At 35.0% G+C, this 21,601-nt stretch overlaps 1 protein-coding gene across 1 annotated transcript in view; it reads right to left on the bottom strand.

Annotated features, from left to right (window-relative positions):
* The window catches only part of LRCH2 (leucine rich repeats and calponin homology domain containing 2), a 104,553-nt gene that overhangs the window by 40,520 nt on the left and 42,432 nt on the right, over window positions 1-21,601 (bottom strand). Inside the window, exons 4-11 of the mRNA XM_006082204.3 lie at window positions 20,328-20,433; window positions 20,108-20,244; window positions 14,700-14,833; window positions 9,833-9,920; window positions 9,428-9,539; window positions 9,158-9,255; window positions 9,011-9,069; window positions 6,961-7,062 (exon numbers count right to left, since the gene is read on the bottom strand). Of these exons, the coding sequence (XP_006082266.1) occupies window positions 6,961-7,062; window positions 9,011-9,069; window positions 9,158-9,255; window positions 9,428-9,539; window positions 9,833-9,920; window positions 14,700-14,833; window positions 20,108-20,244; window positions 20,328-20,433 (836 nt within the window). The remainder of the gene's footprint in view (window positions 1-6,960; window positions 7,063-9,010; window positions 9,070-9,157; window positions 9,256-9,427; window positions 9,540-9,832; window positions 9,921-14,699; window positions 14,834-20,107; window positions 20,245-20,327; window positions 20,434-21,601) is intronic.

Below are 21,601 nucleotides of genomic sequence, written 5' to 3'. Positions count from 1 at the left end.
TGGATAGCTTGCTGTCAGTGGCTTGCCGGCCAGGAACCCCATTCACCTGCACCCCAGACCCTGACAGGAGGGAGGAGGGAGCCCCATTCCTCACGGAATCCACAGATGGCCAGCTTGCTGTCAGGGGCCTGCCAGCTAGGAATCCTATTCACCTGCATATCTGTATAAAGTTTTAATACATTATATTAGAGGTTGTGGTGGTACTGTTTTACCCACAGCGTAAACAGGAATTGCTGCAAATTTACTTCTCAGGGGAAGCACCTTTCATTCTCAATATAAATTACCTATTCCATTAAATGAAACTTCAACTTCTAGACTCGATATAAAGAGTGAAGTTGCTAAAACAATAAAAAGGTCCAACTTCTCATTACTGATGAATGCACCATGGCATCCAGTCATGCTATAAATGCCATAGACAGATTACTAAGAGAAATTATGAATTTGAATGTTGTATTTGGTGGGAAAGTTCTCCTTCTTGGAGGGGATTTTCGACAATGTCTCAGTATTGTACCACATGCTATGCTATCGGCCATAGTACAAACGAGTTTAAAGTACTGTAATGTTTGGGGATGTTTCAGAAAGTTGTCTCTTACAATAAATATGAGGTCAGAGGAATCTGCTTATAGTGAATGGTTAGTAAAACTTGGAGATGGCAAACTTGATAGCAGTTTTCATTTAGGAATGGATATTATTGAAATCCCCTGTGAAATGATTTGAAATGGAACTATTATTTAAGCTACCTTTGGAAATACTATATCTATAGATAATATTAAAAATATATCTAAAAGTGCAATTCTTTGTCCAAAAAATGAGCATGTTCAAAAATTAAATGAAGAAATTTTGGATCTACTCGATGGAGATTTGAGTGATGATTCCATTGATTCATCAGATGATGCTGAAAAGGAAAATTTTCCCATTGAATTTCTTAATAGTATTACTCCTTCGGGAATGCCGTTGTCATAAATTAAAATTGAAAGTGGGTGCAATCATCATGCTATTGATAAATCTTAATAGTAAATGGGGTCTTTGTAATGGTACCAGATTTATTATCAAAAGATTATGACCTAACATTATCAAAGCTAAAGTATTAACAGGATGTGCAGAGGGAGAGGTTGTTCTGATTCCAAGAATTAATTTGTCCCCATCTGACACTGGCCTCCCATTTAAATTGATTCAACGACAGTCTCCCGTGATGCCAGCATTTGTGATGACTATTAATAAATCACAAGGACAAACTCTAGACAGAGTAGAAATATTCCTACCTGAACCCGTTTTTGCACATGGTCAATTATATGTTGCTTTCCCTCGAATTTGAAGAGCATGTGATGTTACAGTTAAAGTTCTAAGTACTTCATCACAAGGGAAATTAGTCAAGCACTCTGAAAGTGTTTTCACTCTTAATGTGGTGTACAGGGAGATATTAGAATAAGTTTAATCACTTTTTCAGTCATTGTTTGCATCACTGCTGTTTCTATATCATGTTTTTGTTGTTTTCATGTCATGTTTTTGTTGTTTTTATATCATGCCTCTGTTGTTATATCCTTTTGTTACTGTTTATTTATTAATAAATTTATATATATATTATTTTCACATACATTTTACTAATTTCCTTTCATCTCTCACACTTCTATTATAGAGAAAGGGCAAATAGCAATATTAAAATATTTCTGCTAATTAATTCCCTTTTAATGTGCACGAATTTCGTGCACTGGGCCACTAGTAAAGAATAAAATGGCCCTGGCCAGTGTGGCCCAGTTAGTTGAACATCATCCCATGCACCAAGAGGTCGCTAGTTCAATTTCTGATTGGGGCACATGCTTGAGTTGCAGGCTCCATTCCTGCGGGAGGGATGCGTGCAGGAGGCAGCTTATGGATGTTTTTCTCTCTCATTGATGTCTCTCTCTGCTTCTCCCTTCCTCTCTCTACAATCGATAAAAACATTTTTTAAAAAGAATAAAATGGCAATAAATATATAGCTATCAATAATCAACTTAAAGGTTAACAGATTAAATGCTCTAATCAAAAGACATAGGGTACCTAAATGGATACATATATATGCTGACACATATAAATGCTGCCTACAAGAGACCCACCTCAGAACGAAAGATACACATAGACTGAAAGTAAAGGGATAAAAAAGATGCACCACACAAATGAGAGTGTGTCAGAGCTCTGCACCGACAAACTCACCGCCACAGTCGCGCATTTCCAATGAGAAGGCACCCAGAGGCCATCTATCCACAGGCGCTCCTGGGAGCCGCTGCAAGCCCCCGCTAGGTGCGATCTTGGACAAACAGGGACGCACCCCCCCCCCCCCGCAATAGAAATTCTGAATTCACTCACCCTAGATACCTGCCCACAGACACCTCAATTACGTGGCTTCAGTGCCAGGGCCCTTCAGAGTGCTTCAGTACGCTACACTGGCAAACACACCTGCTGGTGCCCCTGTAAGCCGTCACTGGGAGCGGGCACCTATCCACAAGTGCAGCAGCAAAAACTGAGTCTTCCCACCCCACAGCTACAGAACTCAGGACACTACAGTTACACACTTTTCCAGTGCCACTGTGAGTCCCCGCTGGGCATGCGCAACTTCAACCAAGGGCGTAAGACAGCAAAAATTGGGACACCCCCCTCCACGGCTGCTGCTGACTTCTAGGCACAACAGTTGAGCATTTCCAGCTCACAGGCCTACATCAAGAGAACCCAAATAGCTCAAGTAGGGAGCTACGCTAGATTACCAAGCCCAGGAGACCTGAGGGATCACACCAGTAGCACTGTCCCCAAAAGAACCTGGATAGCAGAGCAATTGGATCTACGATTAAAACATTACAGCAAAACATGGGAAGACAAAAAAGCAATTCCCCAAAGGAAAGAAAAAGAAGATTCACCAGAAAGGGAGTTAAATGAAACTGAGGCTAGCAACATATAAGAGATAGAATTCAGAGTAATGGTTATAAGGATGCTCAAACGGCTGGATGACAAAAACACACAACTCAATGACAAATATACACAACTCAATAAGAATTATAAGGAGCTGAATGAGAATGTCACCAACAGGAAAAGGAACCAAGAGGAGATGAAGAATGACAGAGTTGCAATAAAGAGCACAATGGAAGGCTTAAACACTAGACTACAAGAGGCTGAGGACCACATCAGTGAATTAGAAAACAAAGTAGGAAAAAACACAGAAACACAGCAGCAACTGGAAAGAAGATTTAAAAAGCAAGAGGAGAGCCTAAGGGAGCTTTGGGACAACACAAAACAAAAGAACATTCGCATAATAGGGGTACCAGAAGGAGAGAAAAAGAAGCAAGGAATAGAAAACCTGTTTGAAGAAATAATGACAAAAAACTTCCCTGATATTGGAAAGAAAAAAACTATGCAAGTCCAAGAGGCATATTGAGTCCCAAACAAGATGAACCCCAAAAGACCAACACCAAAGACAAAGTAAGAATCTTATAGGCTGCCAGAGACAGAGAGTTACTTACAAGGGAGCTCCTATTAGAATATCAACTGATTTTTCAACAGAAACACACCAGGCCAGAAGGGAATTAAATGAAATATACAAAGTGATGCAAAGCAAGGGACTGAATCCAAAAATACTATACCCAGCAAGGCTATCATTCAAAATTGAAGGTGGAATCAGGAGCTTCACAGACAAAAAAGGGCTAAGAGAGTTTATTACTACCAAGTCAGCAATGGAATAAATACTAAAGGGACTGCGTAAAAAGAAGAAACAGAAAGACAAGAAGAAACAGAAACATTAAGAATAAAATGACAACAAACAAGTACTTATCAATAATAACATTAAACGTAAATGGATTGTATGCACCAATCAAAACACACAGGGTAGCTGAATGGATAAGAAAACATGACCCATATATTTGCTGTCTGCAAGAGACTCACCTCAGAACAAAGGATTCACACAGACTGAGAGTGAGAGGATGGAAAAAATTTTTTCAGGCAAATGGAAATGAGAAAAAAGCTGGGGTTGCGATACTTATATCTGACAACATAGAATGCAAAGTAAAGGCCATAACAAGAGATAAGGAAGGTCACTACATAATACTAAAGGGAGCAATTCAAAAAGAGCATATAACTCTGGTAAACATATATGCACCCAATACAGGAGCACCCAAATACATAAAACAATTTCTGGAAGATATCAAGGGAGAGATCAATAGTAAGACAGTCATAGTAGGGGACTTTACTACCCCACTGACACCACTGGATAAATCCTCTAAACAAAAAATCAGCAAAGAAACAGCAATCCTAAATGACTCACTAGATCAGATGGACTTAATTGACATCTTCAGAATATTTCACTCCAAAGCTACAGAATATACATTCTTCTCCAGTGCACATGGGACATTTTCAAAGATAAACCATATATTAGGACACAGGCAAAGTCTCTTCAAATTCAAGAGAACAGAAATCATAACAAGCATCTTTTCAGATCCCAATGGCATAAAACTAGAAATCAACTACAATAAAAACAATGAAAAAAAACCAAACACTTGGAGGCTAAATAGCATGCTATTAAACAATGATTGGGTTACCAAAGAGATCAAAGAAGAAATAAAAAGCATCCTAGAAACAAATGACAATGAAAACACAACAATCCAAAATCTATGGGACACAATGAAAGCAGTCCTGAGAGGGAAGTTCATAGCTCTACAGGCCTTCCTCAAAAAACAAGAAAAACTGGTAATAAATTATCTAACCTTGCAACTTAAATAATTAGAAAGAGAGCAACAAGAAAAGCCCACAGTATCCAGAAGGAAGGAAATAATAAAGATCTAGAAAGAACTCTCCAAAACTTCATCTGGAATAAATAAATAAATAAAAACCCGAATAGATGTATCAATCCTGAGAAAGAAGAACAAAGTAGGAGGGATCTCAATACTAGATATCAAGATGTATTACAAAGCCATTGTTCTCAAAACTGCCTGGTACTGGCACAAGAACAGATATATAGACCAATGGAATAGAATAGAGAACCCAGAAATCTACCCAAACCACTATGCTCAATTAATATTTGACAAAGGAGGCAAGAACATACAATGGTGTCAAGACAGTCTCTTCAATAAATGGTGCTGGGAAATTTGGTCAGACACCATTTCAAAAAAATGAAACTAGACCACCAACTTACACCATACACAAAAATAAACTGAAAATGGATAAAGGACTTAAACGTAAGATGGGAAACCATAAAAATATTAGAGGAATCCACAGGCAGCAAGATCTCAGATATATGCCAAAGCAGTATCTTCACCAACACAGCTCCTAGGGCAATGGAAACTAAAGAGAAAATAAACAAATGGGACTACATCAAAACAAAAAGCGTCTGCACAGCAAAATAAACCATCAACAAAACAACAAGAAAACCCACTGCATGGGAGAACATATTTGCCAATGATATCTCCGATAAGGGTTTAATATCCAACATTTATAGGGAATTCATGCAACTTAAAAAAGGAAGAGAAACAACCCAATCAAAAAATGGGCAACGGATCTAAATAGATACTTTTTGAAAGAAGACATAAGGAAGGCCAAGAGACATATGAAAACATGCTCAAAGTCACTAATCATCTGAGAGATGCAAATCAAAACGACAATGAGGTATCATCTCACACCTTTCAGAATGGCTATAATCAACAAATCAACAAATGACAAATGCTGGCGAGGGTGCAGAAAAAAAGGAACCCTCGTGCACTGCTGGTGGAAATGCAGATTGGTGCAGCCACTGTGGAGAACAGTATGGAGTTTCCTCATAAAACTAAAAACGGAACTTCCATTTGACCCAGTGATCCCACTTCTAGGAATATATCCCAAGAAACCAGAAACACCATTTAGAAAGGACATATGCACCCCTATGTTCATAGCAGCACAATTTACAACAGCTAAGATTTGGAATCAGCTTAAGTGCCCATCAGCAGATGAGTGGATTAAAAAATTTTGACACATCTATGCAATGGAATACTATGCCACAGTAAAAAGAAACGAACTCCTACCATTTGCAACAGCATGGATGAAGCTGGAGAGCATTAAGCTAAGTGAAATATGTCAGAGAAAGAGAAATATCACATGATCTCACTCATTTGTGGATTATAATGAACAATATAAACCGATGAAGAAAAACAGATCTAGAGACAGAGAAGCATTGATCAGATGCTCAAACCTCAGAGGGAAGGTAGAGGAGGGTGTGAGAGATCAACCCAAGGACCTGTATGCATGCATACAAGCATAAGGGATGGAAGTAGACAACAGGGGGTGAGAGTGAGGGCAAGACTGGGGGGATGAGGGGATAATGGGGGGATAAAGACACATTTGTAATACCTTAATAAAAATTTTAAAAAAATAAATTGTAATTGGAAAAAATAAAGGACTTCCACTGATTTTATACTCATTCACACAATGTCTTTCTCGTAGCAAAAGACAAGCATTTGGGAACAGCCTACCAGAGAGACAAATGCTCACTGACCAATATGAATCTCTGAACCTCAAATTATCATGCTGATTTAATCACCCATTATGTAAGTAAATTCATTTCAAAGGAGTTTACACATATCCCAAGTAACTTGGAATCTGATAAAAAGCATATTACATATTTATGACATATATATGGGGAAATAATGCTTACAATATATCTAATGCTACTGTGACCTAAAACGAGTATCAACAAATAAATCATTATTTAGCACACAGGAATAAAAAAGAGATACCTAACCAATAATTAAATATAATGACAATGTGAATAATTCTCTTAATTATATATGTAACTTTACATTTCTCTCCTAAGTATTTCCTATTGTCTTTTAGCAGTTAATCCCTTCAAATAATTCTTAAAATGGCCCTATTATCTACTGAAAACTTCATATACTTTATTTGATAATCTTTAAATAATCAGATTTAATGATTGCAAAATTTGCCAATTTAAATAGCATTACTAAAATATACCTGTTCTTTTGCTCTTGATGCAATAACTGAGCAGCTACTTTCTTCAAATCAGTTACTTCCTTCAAATCATCATCTTCTTCCTCTGCAAGTTCTTTTCCAAGTCTAAAAGGTGACACGAACATGTTTATCCAAAAAGACAGAAGATTTTTTTTCATTTATTGTATTATTGTTGTTACTTATTGAATTTATTAGAGTGACATTGTTTAATAAAATTATATAGGTTTCAGGTATACAATTCTATAATACATCATCTGTATATTGTATTGTGTGTTCCACCACCCCAGTAAAGTCTCTTTTTATTTTATGCCTGCTTCCAGAATTAGAAGTCATGTTTAGTTTTTAATACCATGTGAAAGTTAAAATCTTAACATCCGTGTATTTAAAACATTAAAATAAGGAATATTTAAAGAATATAAAAGCATATCTATCCTTTTCACTAAACAGAAAATGTAGCATAGTGGTTATATTAATATAATTAATGGCTAACAAAGTGAACTGTAGTATTACTTTTTTGTAATTTCTGAAATGTGTAATGGCCATAGTAACTTAATAATGCATACTCCCCAGTTGTGAGTATAATAAGAACTACAGAGTTCTATCTGGCCAGTCTTTATCAGTAAATATAAAATGTCATGAAATTTTCATATTGATCTTAAAAATCTCTCCACAAACTGTTTAAGTAGAGGAAATGCAAAATGGGTTCAAATAAGTCTGGCAAAAGTGCCAAAAAATATATAATTTTTATCATTCAAATAGAACCAATAAACTGTAAAATAAACTGTTCTCCAAACAGAAGTATTTAATTTAAAAACAAAAAAGTATCAAATCCTACTAAGACTCTATCTTTACCATAACTTGCATTCCAGTCATAACTCTCAAGTTTAGGCCACTGTCCTCTGAGATAAAGTGAGAAAGTAAAATAATTAAATATAAAGAATATAAGATAAAGCTATGTATCTCCTTATGATGTACCAGGCATGATTAATGACCGCTTAAAAAGCTACCAATGAGTCATTTAGAGGAAGCACAATGTAGAGAAAAGAGAAAAGCTTCAGGATCAGCGAGAGCTCAGTTAACACACTAGGTTCTACTGGATACTAGCTAGGTGGTTCTAGGCAAGAAATTTCCATCTCCAAGCTTCACCTTCCTCATCTGTAAAAATGAGGACAATATCTACTGTGCAGAATTTAGTGAGCATTATATCAGATACATGGGAAAGCACATAGCACAGATCCTGGTACGTGGTAGGTTTTCAAAATATGCTCTTCCCTTCCTTTCTGCTTCGATGAAGGAACTTAAAAGGAAAAATGTCATAGGTCATATTCCATCATTTTGTAAGGTAAAGGATATAGAAGAGATCCAAAGCACACTTATTTTAATAAAATATGAAAATACCCTTAAAGTATATTTTCTCAATGAAAGAGACTGAGAGTTAGGACACATGAGTTGCAGACATTTGAAAACCTGGGTCTCGCTTTCCTTCTTCATCAAATGATGCCAATATCATCTATTTTTTTTTATTCCATTATTTTCCACAGAGAGGAAGGGAGAGGGACAGAGAGCCAGAAACATCGACGAGAGAGAAACATCGATCAGCTGCCTCCTGCACATCCCCCACTGGGGATATGCCCGCAACCAAGGCACATGCCCCCCGACCGGAATCGAACCTGGGACCCTTCAGTCCGCAGGCCGACGCTCTATCCACCGAGCCAAACCAGCCAGGGCCCAATATCATCTATTTAAAAGTCTTATGAAGTAGCTTAAATGGGCAATGTATGTGAAGGTACAGTCCTCCTCAGTAATAATCATAGGAGACATTATTATTATACTTCTGAGGGGAAAAACAATGTATAAATGACACTCAATTTAAATGTTTACGAGAATTTTCAGTTTAATTGAGGAATGCAAGCAAATAAAGTATTCACAAATTACCTAAATACTAGTATAATTGGTAAATCAACAAAAATTATATTCTTCCAAGTAAGAATATCTAAATATATTTTAAATATTTATAAGTAACATTTCAATTTGAGAATTTGTGTGCGCTTACCTTTTCTCATCTCCTAATTCTTCATTTTTCTGAGATTTTTCAGGACCTTTTTCTTTTCCCTTATATAAAAGAAAATTATCATTTTAAATTGTATGGTCCATTTTTCTGATATCAAGGAGAACATGTTATTAATATTTGTTTCTTTACCTTAAGGAAAGAGACAAAGGATCCAATATGTGCATCTCCTTGTTCGGGAACTGCTACATCTTCTGTGTTGTGATCAATAAAATCATACACCTCCTGGTCTAAGTATAAAATAATATTTATTAGAAAATATGGATAGTTTATTCTGACACTGCTTAGAATAAAAGTGTGTTTTCTCAATAAAAGAGTTGGCCAAAGATACTGTTTTTCAAAGTCCGTTTTTTATAAGGGCTATGTACATAAAATAAATAGAGCGAACACCATATGGATTACCTTTCTGAGAATCAGGTTTACTGCCAACGGAGTGACTATCGTTTCTTGATGTCTGCTCTCTATTTGATTCTGAGACTTGAGAGTGAAGGCTGATTGTGTCGTCATCTGATGGCTGAAAAAAATAAAGCCCAAGTACCAATGAGGCATTTTAAAACACGATTAAGAATTAAGTTGCTTTAAATTAACATATGAAGTATTCAATATGTGCTTTACATTTCCAGTTTTCAAACCAAAAATTAGTATGTTAAGGTTTACTGTTGTGAGTTTAAAAATGTACATGTATGGTTTCATATAATGTAATAATGATTATACTTTTAAGCAAAATAAGTCAGTATGTGCAAGTATCTATTTCAAAGCTCTAATAAAATTTTAAAATAAAATAGATCAGCAATAAAAAACACTCACTTCTGTTGCAGATAACCGTTTCTCTCCATTATCACTTCCAATTCCAGAGTCAGGGCCAGGATTTTTATTTGGATAAAAATCTTCCATACTATAGAAATAGAAATTCTAAGAACAGTTAGGGTTTTCTTCTTAAATAGATAATATAGTCTTGACCTAAAATTTTCCTATATAATACAGAATATACACTTTTGATGTCTGAGATCCTTAAGGACATGAGGGGGAAAATGTCAGGAACCTTCCTAACAAAACACTTCATTCATGTCCCTCATGAAATATTTTTCCTTCATGCGCTCTGTTATAAAGTGTCAACTGTTAATAGTACGCTTTATTTCTCCTGAGAGATTCAGAAAAGCAGATAGCCCTGCTAAAAAATCATCTTGATACAATATCTTCCTGTTTTTGTCATTGGTTTGACAAATTTCACCATAGAATGATGATATATTTTAAAACTTCAATTCATAGTTTCTTCTTCATTAGCTCTAAAAATATGCTTTAGCTTTATGAATAACGTCCATTGAATAACCAAGAAAATAGAATACAAAACAAAGTTTGCAAAGCATTGAATAAACAATTTTTCTGGTGTGAGGTCAGAGCTGTCTTTGCAAATTTCTGAATACACAGTATGCCACCCAGGTAGCGAAGTATTTTTTCACTTTAATTTGAAAATTTACAAAACACCCTATGGACACCTTAGCATGTGCCAGGAATTGGGCTAAGTGCTTTAAAGACAATACCTCATATATTCCTTGTAAAAACTCTAGCAGATTGTTGGTGTTTTCTCATTTTACAGATGAGGAAACAGCCGAGGAAGGGTTGAACAATTTACCCAATGACATGCAACTTGCAAATGGCAGTCTAAATTTGATCCCTAGATTAACACTGAAGTCCCTGATCTGAATCACTATGCTATATTTACTCCCCAAAAAACTGATCTTTATACTTTTCTGGAGTATATTAATAAACTTAGGGAAGTAACTGCCAACTATGAGGCACTATGCTGAATGCTTGAGACGAGATGAATTAAAAAATGTTTTACCTCAAAGGGCTCTCAGACCAGAGGTGAAATAAGTATATTTACATGTCTTGAAGACTATGACAAAGGTAAATATAAAGTGCTGTGAGAAAAGAGAAATTAATTCTCCTTGTAAGGTTAGGAAAGGCCTTACCCAAGAAAAGGGCATCTGGGCTTAGTCTTGAAGGATAAAAAGACGCAATAATTGCTAATATTTGTTGAGCATCTACACTCTGTTAGGTACTTCATATTTTACTTTTAATACTTACATTCTGTAATTTATGCACTATGTCTTTTTACAAATGAAGATAATAAAGCTTATAAAAGTTAATTTTCCATGGGGAAAAATTATAACATTTACTGAATATCATTTACTGAACTAGTTGCCAAGCACACATTTATTTTATTTTATTTTTTATTGATTTCAGAGACGAAGGGAGAGAGAGAAAAATAGAAACATCAATGATGAGAAAGAATAACTGATTGGCTGCCTCCTGCACGCCCCCTACTGGGGATCGAGCCTGCAACCAAGCATGTGCCCCTGACTGGAATAGAACCCTGGACCCTTCAATCCACAGGTCGACAGGTTGACGTTCTATCTACTAAGCCAAACCAGCTAGGGCGCACACATTTATTTTTTATATTACTATTAGCATTATTATTTTTATTATTATTAAATACTTCAGATTTACAAAAAAATTGAGCCCTACACTGTACTTTCAAGTGTGGGTTTCAAAATTATTTTTAAACATCTATTATTTTCATTATTTTTAAATTTTTATTTTTCAATTATAATTTACATTTGATATTATTTTGTACTAGTTTCAGGTATGCAGCATAGTGGTTAGATTATTATATACTTTACAACATGGCCTCCCCAATATTTCCAGTACCCACCTGGCACCGTACATATATATTACAATATTACTGACTATATTCACTATGCTGTACTTTACACCTCCGTAACTATTTTGTAACTACCAATTTCCAAGCACACATTTAATTCTCACAATAAGCTTAGGAAATGGGTATTATTAACATTTTAAATAAACAAGCTCAGAGAGATTAAATACCTTACACAGTCCACAGAGGAATTAAGAGGTTAAACAGTGATTAGAGCTGAAATTCATCTGACTATTTTACAATAATACTATGTACTATTAAAATACATCTGTGTATTTCTAAAAGATGATAATGATAATAATAAGCTATTTGTTGAGGAATTATTTTGGGTAAGGCATTGTGTTAAGTGCTATATAGACGTTATTTCATTTAATCCTGACATTATCCATATGATTATTTTTGATTTACATATAAAAAAACTAAGGAGCAAAAGAAAAAGAATATGGAGGACCAGAGACATTATGACATAAGAACATAGTTTTGAAGAGTCAGAGAAGGGCTTTACGGGTACATTATGTCTGACTCTAAAAGTGGACATACTTAACTACTGTAATGCCTACCTTTGTAGAGTGAACAATTTACAAACCAGTCAAGACATGGAAGGGTTTTATAAGTAGTAAGAACGATATAGGCAAGGACATGACTATGAAAGTGAAATGTACATACAAGAATTTTTCTAGGTACTTCAATACAAGCTGTGAGTGGGAGGCTAGACACCCAAGAGCCAACTCAGAAGTAAACGCTGTTGACCTGCACTGTCCAGTACAGCAGCCACCAGGAGTATATGGCTACTGAGCACTTTAAATGTAGCTAGTCCAAACTGCGACATGCTGTAAATGTAAATAAAATACACACCAGATTTCAAAGATTTAATAGGAAAAAAAGAATGTGAAATAAACTCACTAATTTTTCTATTTAAATTAGATGTTGAAATATTTTTGATATGAGTTAAATAATGTGTATTCCTAAAATTAATTTTATCTGCTTCTTTTTTACCTTTTTTTTAACATGGGTTACAAGAAAATTTAAAATTCCATATGTCACTCACATCACATTTTATTGGGTGACACTGCTAGAGACCATCTCCAAAACATATCTCAATTCTATCCACTCCTTTTCATCTCTACTGCAATCACCTTATTGAAGACCCCTTGATCTGTTGAAAGAACTGCAACAACCTAACTAGTCCCTCTACTTCTATTTTTGTTTACTTCCAATCTATTCTCCTTATATAAGCGAAGATAGGTTTGTTTGGTGTTTTTTTTTTAACATAAATCAGATCACGTTATTCCCCTGCTGTCCAATGAGTTCCCACTCTACTTTAAATACAATTCAAACTCCTTACCACAGCCTCAAAAGCCCCCACGTGACTTGAGTCCTTACTAACCAAAACCAACACATACCATTCTAGCCTTTAGCCACTCTGCTTCAACCATGCTGGCCTTCATTTAGTTTTTTGTTTGTTTTGTTCTGTTTTGTTCTGTACTGTTCTGTTTTGTTTTGTTTTGTTTTGTTAATCCTCACCTGAGGATATTTTTTTTCCATTGATTTTTAGACAGAGTGGAAGGGAGTGGGAGAGACAGAGAGAGAGAGACATTGATGTGAGAGACACCTGGATTTGTGCCCCTGGATTGGGGCCGAGGATCCTTCAGTCCAAGGGCTTACGCTCCAACCACTGAACCAAACAGGCTAGGGCTATTTATTTTTTTAACATACCAAGCCTCTTCCTAACTTGAGGCCTTTGCACATGTCATTATTTCTGCCTGAAATGTTCTTCCCCTCGCTCTTTACACAACTACTTTTTCTCACGTCAGGTCTTGAATTAAACCAGACCATACCAAGGAGACATTTCCTATCTTACTCCTAAAACATGTTCCTTCCCTTTATAGCAAGGAAATTTGAAATTATGTGTATTGTGTTCCCTTGCTTTGTTTATTAACTGACTCTTCCATTAGACTGTGAGCTACATGAAGGCAGAGACCAATATGTATATCATTCAACAAAACATACCCTGAACCAGTAGGCATGCTACCAATATTTGTAGAATAAATAACTGATATAATAATGCTGTTACTAAAGTAAATTCATTTTTAAATAAATGTAAAACAGACTAATAGAGAGTAGAATATGAATTAAGTCTAATTTTTTATAGAATCGTTTGGTTTACTATCACTCATAACATTAAACAAAAGAATCTTTAGGAACTAAATTTAATGTTTGGATACTTAATTCTACTTAGGCAGCATAAAAAATTCAAGAAAAAGACCTATTTGGGAATTCCAGAAGTTGCACTATTAACAACAGTATTTATTATATTGCTATTCCAAGTAGTCTAAACTTTGTCATAAATACAATGTCAAACCTTTAAATATAGTTTCACCCCATCCCAATTATTTTCCATCCTGTTGGATGGAATTGTTTTCATATAATTACACCAATCTACATCCTAAAAAGATAAATTAAAAACAATATCAAATCTATCATTTCAAAATCTCATGAGGATAAAAACATCGATATCATACAGAACATCGATGATAAATCATCTTTGATCTAGATAAAAAAATATAAAGTAAGGAAGCACTCAAAAATGACTTGCTCTTCTGCCAAATTCAGGTCAAAGTCAAATTCTACTAGTTATTACAAATGTACAATAGAATGATCATAAGAGTAATAGTCAAGTACTGAGAAATTAGTATTTCTGCACTATGATGTTAAATGTTTACATTTTACTACTAAAATTTTAATAATAATTAATTTTTTGAGAAAATTCAAAGTTGATTCTAGTATCCAGAAGTTCATTCTATGATGGTAATATTTCACTTCAAACAATTATTGAATTTAACACTGAGACAATCAGCCTAAACATATTCAGTACACTCAAGATAAATAAATATCTTTTACATAAAGAGAATATACTAATCATGAAACAAGACTGTAAGAATATTACATTACCTGTCTGTGAGAGGCTGGGAGGGCATTCTTTTACTCAGTGATGGAAGATCCAGAGAATCTGGTTTCTTATCCATTCTGCAACATGCTTGGATACTTAAGTATTTAAATATGTGAACTTTACCCTTTAGACATATCTGTCAATAAATAATGGAGAAAGGTTTAATTATATAGATCCAAAATATATGCTATCTACCAATTTACTTATATATTTTAATAACCTCAAATTATGTTGAGACATCACGATCATGATAGATACACTGCATACTTAATTAATTTGTACTTCTGACATTAGGTGAAAAAAAACTGACAACACTGATACCAACTAAAATTCTATTGCTGTCTCTGTTCTTATTAGAAAAACTAAGTTAATTATTCTGTATTTCACTAAAGTTTTTTTGTTAACAGTACAATGTACAAACCAGTACACAATATAAAATTTACAATTTATAAGAGTTGCCTTTATGAGAAAAAAGCAAAAAGAAATATATTTATTGTAGTGGTGAGAACAGAAAACAAAATTCATGTAATTCTTTAGTAATCTCATCAGACCCACTAAGTTGGTTGGGTAAACACTGGAGGAAAGCTAATAAAAAGAATTTAAATATAGGAAAAAAAAATGATTTTGTTCAAAGGTGTGAGAGTAGGCCAATTAGAATAAAATAATATGTAAATGGTCAATTCAACTAAGATAATATCCTGAAATGTTATTTTCATTGCTGCTAGAAAAAGAATAATGAAGGGTGAAATACTATGTGAAAGAAAGTATGCTATATAAAAGGATAGATAATGAGTGGTAAGGAAGTGATAAGTCAAATTTACAAAGATTAGCTGCAGTCTCCATGAGTTATATCAAATAAGTATCTCTCAAAAATTGTAATAAAAGTATTGTTTTATGAGCTCACGTAACCTACCAACACATACAAAAATAATCAACAAATAGTAAGAAAAGTACATTAAGAAGTAATTATCATTCCAGGTATAAAGGAGAACCGTTTCTTAGATAAATCTCATAGTTACCAGGTCTGACTTGACCACTGAAAAATTTCATTGAAAACAAAAATTAAAACATTTGAGCTATTAGATTTGAACACATTACCAATTAAGATGTATCCTATTATCTGTCCAAACCAAAAAAAATTATTGTATTACCAAATTAAATTAAGATCAATTATTTTCTTTTATAAATTCAATTTTTATAATAGTAATTCATGTACATAGTTTTAAAAGTCACAGAGAATTATAAAACTGATAACAAAATATTAATTCTAGCCCTGACCAGTGTGGCTCAATTGGTTGAGTGCTGTCCCATGTACCAAAAGGTCACCAGTTCAATTCCCAGTCAGGGAACATGTCCAGGTTGCAGGTTCGATCCCGGGTCAGGGTGTGTACAGGAGGCAACGGATCGATGTTTCTCTCTCACATTGATTTTTTTTCTCTCTCTTAATCACCCTCCCTCTTTAAAATACATAAAAACATATTTTAAAAAAGTAATTCTCCATTCCATCCCCTCCAATCACCAAGACCCAGTCCCTCATTGAACTCTTTTATTTGGTTTTCTGCTATTTACCTTCATATTTATAAATAACATGGTTTTATTGCTATCTTATTTTTATTTTTCAAGTATAGATTCTATTTGTTGAAGTCTTACTAAGGAAAAAGAGAATTTAGATTTACTTTATAACTACCACCACTTTCATATATCAATACCACTACTACCATCCTCCCATCTCCAATAACCATAAACTCACATAAACATATTTCCTCCCTCTTCAGAAGTATGCATAGTGGTTAAGCACAAACTTTGGAGTCAGATAGCCTTGGTTTGAAACTGGGCTTTATTTATCACTTGCTAGCATGTGACTTTAGGCAGGTCACTTAACTTCTATGCCCTTGTCTCCTCATATATAAAATGAGATATAATGACAGTACCTGTTTATAAAAAATGAATTAATGTGATAAAAATGAATTAATGCATATAAAGCATTTTAAACAATGTCTGGAGCACAGTAAGTGCTATATAAATATTTACTATTATTATAATACAGATTTTTTTCATTAAATCAAAATAGAATATTTACACTATTATGAGTAAGAAAGTATTCACAGATGAACCACATAAGTTAGAGTACATTTTCTTTCTCCTGCAAGTTTTTGTTTTGTCTAAAGTGACTAATTACTTCATTTGCCTTTGCATAATTTTCTGTATGACTATTACTAATTAATTCCTAACTCTATGACAAAACTGTAAAACCCTCTCCATACTGACAAACACATCAAGTCATTTATCAATTTATTTCTTTTTCTTTTTGGAGACAACCACCCTACTCCAAACTGACTGGTTGCTCTCTAGGCCTATTGCAAATCTATCGATCTTGAACATGAAGGATTTTTCTTGCTTAATTTACTCCCACATTTTGATACAGCACAAACTCTGCTGGCTTTCTAATAAAGGCTACATGAAAGTTAAAATCTCTGAGACCTTGTATGTTTGAAGCTATCTTTTTTCTACCTCATACCTGACTGACAGTTTGAGTACAGAAAGATGTAAATATTCCCATAGTCATTGAAGATGTGGTTCTAACATCTTCTAGCTTCCTATGCTGCTACTGAGGAGTCATTCTGATTGTCACTCCTATGAATGAGACCCATTTTGTTTCAATAGAAGGCTTTCAGTGTTTTGGTCTCTGTCTTTCATGCTAGACATTATTCCTGCAAATGTCTAGTGATCTGTGGCTATCTGTTTATCTTCAAGAGTGAAGCAATTAAGAAGTCAACTGGAATCTCTGTGTATGAGGGGGAAGTTTACCAATGGTGAGCCTCACTGTCTAGTGACCAGACAGGGACTGGCCATTTCATCAGGAGACCCCCTCAAAGATCAGTATATTCTCCTAGTTCAATCAATCAACCAAGAGAGAAATCCAGCCACCCTGCCTGAAATAAATAAGACAGGCTGAAAGCATTCTGAGAGCCATGTAAGACAGTCTACTGGAAGGTCCCACCACTCACTACGTAAGCATTCATCGTTTTCAGTAAAAGGTCTCACTTCTGCCCATAGCTATACTTGAAGTCCTTGACTCTGGTTTCCGGTCTCCCTACAGTAGTGCTATCCAATACAGCAGCCATTAGCCTCATGTGGCTATTTGAATTAATTACATCTAAACAAAACTAAAAGTTCAAATTTTCAGTCACATTATACACTTTCAAGTGCTCAACAGCCACTTGCGGTTACTACATTGGACAATGCAGATAGAGAACATTTCCATCAGCACAAAAAGTTCTAATAGACAGCACTGCTCTAAAGAGTAAATTCCAGGCTTATGCTAACACAAGAAGCTATAGTCATTTGGCTGCTGAGCTGAGGGAGGGAATCTGAGAGAAATCTACCTACTCCTCAGAGTAAACCCTAGGCTTCTGCTAATGCAAATGGGGGGTCATGTGGCTTTGGAGCTAGAGGCAATAATCTGACAGTGTAAATCTTAGACCCGTAGTGTCCAATGGTAGCCACTAATCACATGAAATTATTTAAATTTCAATTAATCAAAATAAAATTCAATTGTCGGATCTCCGTTCAGGACACATACAAGAAGAAACCAATGAATCAATGAACGCATAAATCAGTGGAACAACAAATTGGCTTCTCTCTCTCTCTCTCTCTCTCTCTCTCAAATCAATCAAAAAAAGTTTAAAGCTCATGATCCATTTTGAATCAGTTTAAAAAGATTTAAAATAATATAAAATTCAATTAAAATTTTGGTTCCTTCAACCAGTACATATTTCATGTACTCAGTAGCCATATGTGGCAAGTGACTATGGTATGGACAGCACAGTTTATAAAACATTCCCACTGAGGGGAGCAGAGTTTGCTGCCTCAAAATACCACTTTGGGGGATATTGATTGTTTTAAGAAACAAAATTCCACTTTGGGGGATAGTGTAATTTTAAGAGACAAAAGACTCTAAAAGAGCCTTTTACCTCCTCCTTACCTGTTAAAAAAAAATCAGATAGAAAAATCTGCTCCAGAAAGGGAGATCACCTTAGCATAACATGAACTAAATTTGGCAGAAAGGAACCTGCAAAATTTGTTTGTTGGACCCACTCTGTGTCTGGGCAGCCTGGAAAGAATTTGTTTACCAAATCTTTGCTCCTTCTTATCTACCTGTGAATTGCCTACCTTCCCTTTGAAGTCCAAATTACTCCCCCTCCCCCTCTCCGGAAGAGGGCACATAAGCCTCAACTGCAGGATTTGTCCTGGAATCCCATATTCTTACTGCACATATGTACATTCATAATAATTTTGGCTATTTTCTCCCATTAATCTGTCTCATGTAAGTTTGATTATTAGAACAGACAGAATAATTTAGAAGGACAGAAGGAAAATCTTTTTCCCCATTCCACACCTTCATTCAGAAACTTCTACTGAACAGCAGTGCCTTAAACATTCTACAGACTTTCAAGTTTTCAGTCTTTCATCCCCATATTCAGAGCTACATGTTTCCTTCAATAATCAACAACAAAAATATCCCAGTCATCCCCAGGTTTAACACAGTAAATCAATTTATTTTCTGTTGCCTTCTCCCATAGCAGACACAAGTTTCAGCTTTCTTTATCATGCTCAGGCAGCTACTACCAGGACTCCTGTCAGACTTGATCTGAATTAGAAAAGGCACCTCCTTTGGAATGAGTGGAATGTACCTTTGTAGAAGGAAAAAGGCAACCCTTCTTCTAGATGTATGCAACACTGTGCCAGGGCACATGGCTTGAAAGTAGAGGGCAGGCTGGAGTTTCACTGCCATGTGCCTCCTCAGCAGATACTCTTGTGCAGTAATAATTAGAGACCCTAGCTACCACTATTCCATATATTTTCCTTTTTCCAAAATTCTGTTGCCATCTCTCCCCTGCTGTCCTCTCTCTTCCATTCTTTGTCCTTGTAGGTTTATATCTTAGTGTATTCCTTTAATATAATTTTAGTGGATTCCACATGGATTTAATCCTCAAACTAAAAATCTAAATTAATACTTTTACACTTGTATAGTGTTCTTTGTGTTATGATTCCATCTATCAGTGCTAAGAAAACGCTTCTATCACTCACACAAGTTTCAAGTGGATATACAGCTGAGTGGGATAGATGTAGAAAGACTGCACAGTCTATCCTTTTGAAATAACATTAACAATCAGAATTATCAGTTCACAAGCAAAATGTTTATGGCTGGGTTTTCAAATCCTATTTTCCAGAAGTTAAGATAAAACTCCTACCAAAGTAAAAAAGCCACTTCTCAGAAAAACTCCCTTAGATAATAATAACTCAACAACAAATTAACTTTTACTTCTGATGATTTTTCAATTTACCAGTAACAGATATAATTCTGAATAAAAAGAGAAGAAACAAGTAATAGATTTTTATTACAAACCTGCGCTGGTGGTACTTGCAATGGATTGTTATCCAAAATTATTACTTGTAAATTATGCAGCTTCCTGTAACAAACTGGAATCTCGGTCACTTTATTACAAGAGAAATCCAGCTTGACTAAGGGAAGATCTCCTAATTCTGTTCAGAAATGAAAAAGAATTAAATTAAGTTTTCCATAGTTGCTCTTTTATTCATGTCAGTAAAAACAGTGAGCATCTTACCATCTGGCAAGGCATGAAGATTATTTCTTCTTATATTGAGCTCTCTAAGTGAATGTAATTTTCCCATTTGTTGGGGAAGAACCTGAATCTCATTGCAGCTAATATCCTAAGGAAAATAAGAAAATAAAATTATAACAAACAAACTGAGAAATACAGATATATTTCAATTCTTAAAGTGCATGGCTAATAACTAGAAAAAAATATCTTTTTAAAATATTTTTTTATTTTTAAATTACAGTTGACATACAATATTATATTAGTTTCAGGTGTACAACCCCATGATTAGGCATTTATATAACTTGCGAAGTGATCAACCTGATAAATCTAGTACCCATCTGACACCAACAGCTTAACTAGTGGGAGGTCACTGGCGCCATCCAGGATGGACATTAGATACAATCTAAGTTAACCATTCTAACTGACTTGAGGGGGGCTGTGAGAGTCCACTACAGAAGCCTGGTAGTTAGGAAACAAAGAAACTCAGACATATTAAAAGAAAATCTCATTGTCTAAGTTGTTCAGGATCTGGATCTTAAGAGTCCCCTGAACCAGCAGCGCTGCTTTGAATAAAGGCTTTTCCTGAAACCTCAGAGTGTCCAACTGTCTCTTCCATACCAATTCCATATTCCATAACATACCTAGTTATTACAATATTATTGACAATATTCCTTATGCTGTACTTTTCATCCCAGTGACTATTTTGTAACTATCTATTTGTACTTCTAAATCCCTTCACCTTTTTCACCTATCCCCCCAATCCCTCCCATCTGGCAACGATCGAAATGTTCTGTTTCAGTTCCGCTTGTTTATTTTGTTTTTTAGTTTCCACATAAAAGTAAAATCATCTTGCATTCATCTTTCTCTAAATTATTCCACTCAGCACAATACCTTCTAGATCCATCCATGTTGTTGCAGATGGCAAGATTTCATTCTTTTTTATGGCTGAGTCATATTCCACTTCTTTATCCCTTCATCTATTGATGGACACTTAGGTTGATCCCATGTCTTGGTTATTGTAAATAATGCTGCAATGAACATATGGATGTATATGTCTTCTGATTTAGTGTTTTGGGTTTCTTGGGTAAATATTTAGAATTGGAATTGCTGGGTCCTTCTTTGTCTCTTGTTATAGCCTTTGTTCTAAAGTCTATTTTGTCTGGTGTAAGTATTGCCACCCCAGCATTTTTGTTGTTGTTTCCATTTTTGTGAAATCTCTTTTTCTGTCTGTTTATTTTCAGTCTGTGTGGGTCTTTTGATCTGAAGTGAGTCATTTG

This window comes from Myotis lucifugus, unplaced genomic scaffold (genome assembly GCF_000147115.1).
Source record: "Myotis lucifugus unplaced genomic scaffold, Myoluc2.0 scaffold_2, whole genome shotgun sequence".
Classification (NCBI taxonomy): domain Eukaryota; kingdom Metazoa; phylum Chordata; class Mammalia; order Chiroptera; family Vespertilionidae; genus Myotis; species Myotis lucifugus.
This window is presented reverse-complemented; position numbering and strand designations above follow the sequence as displayed.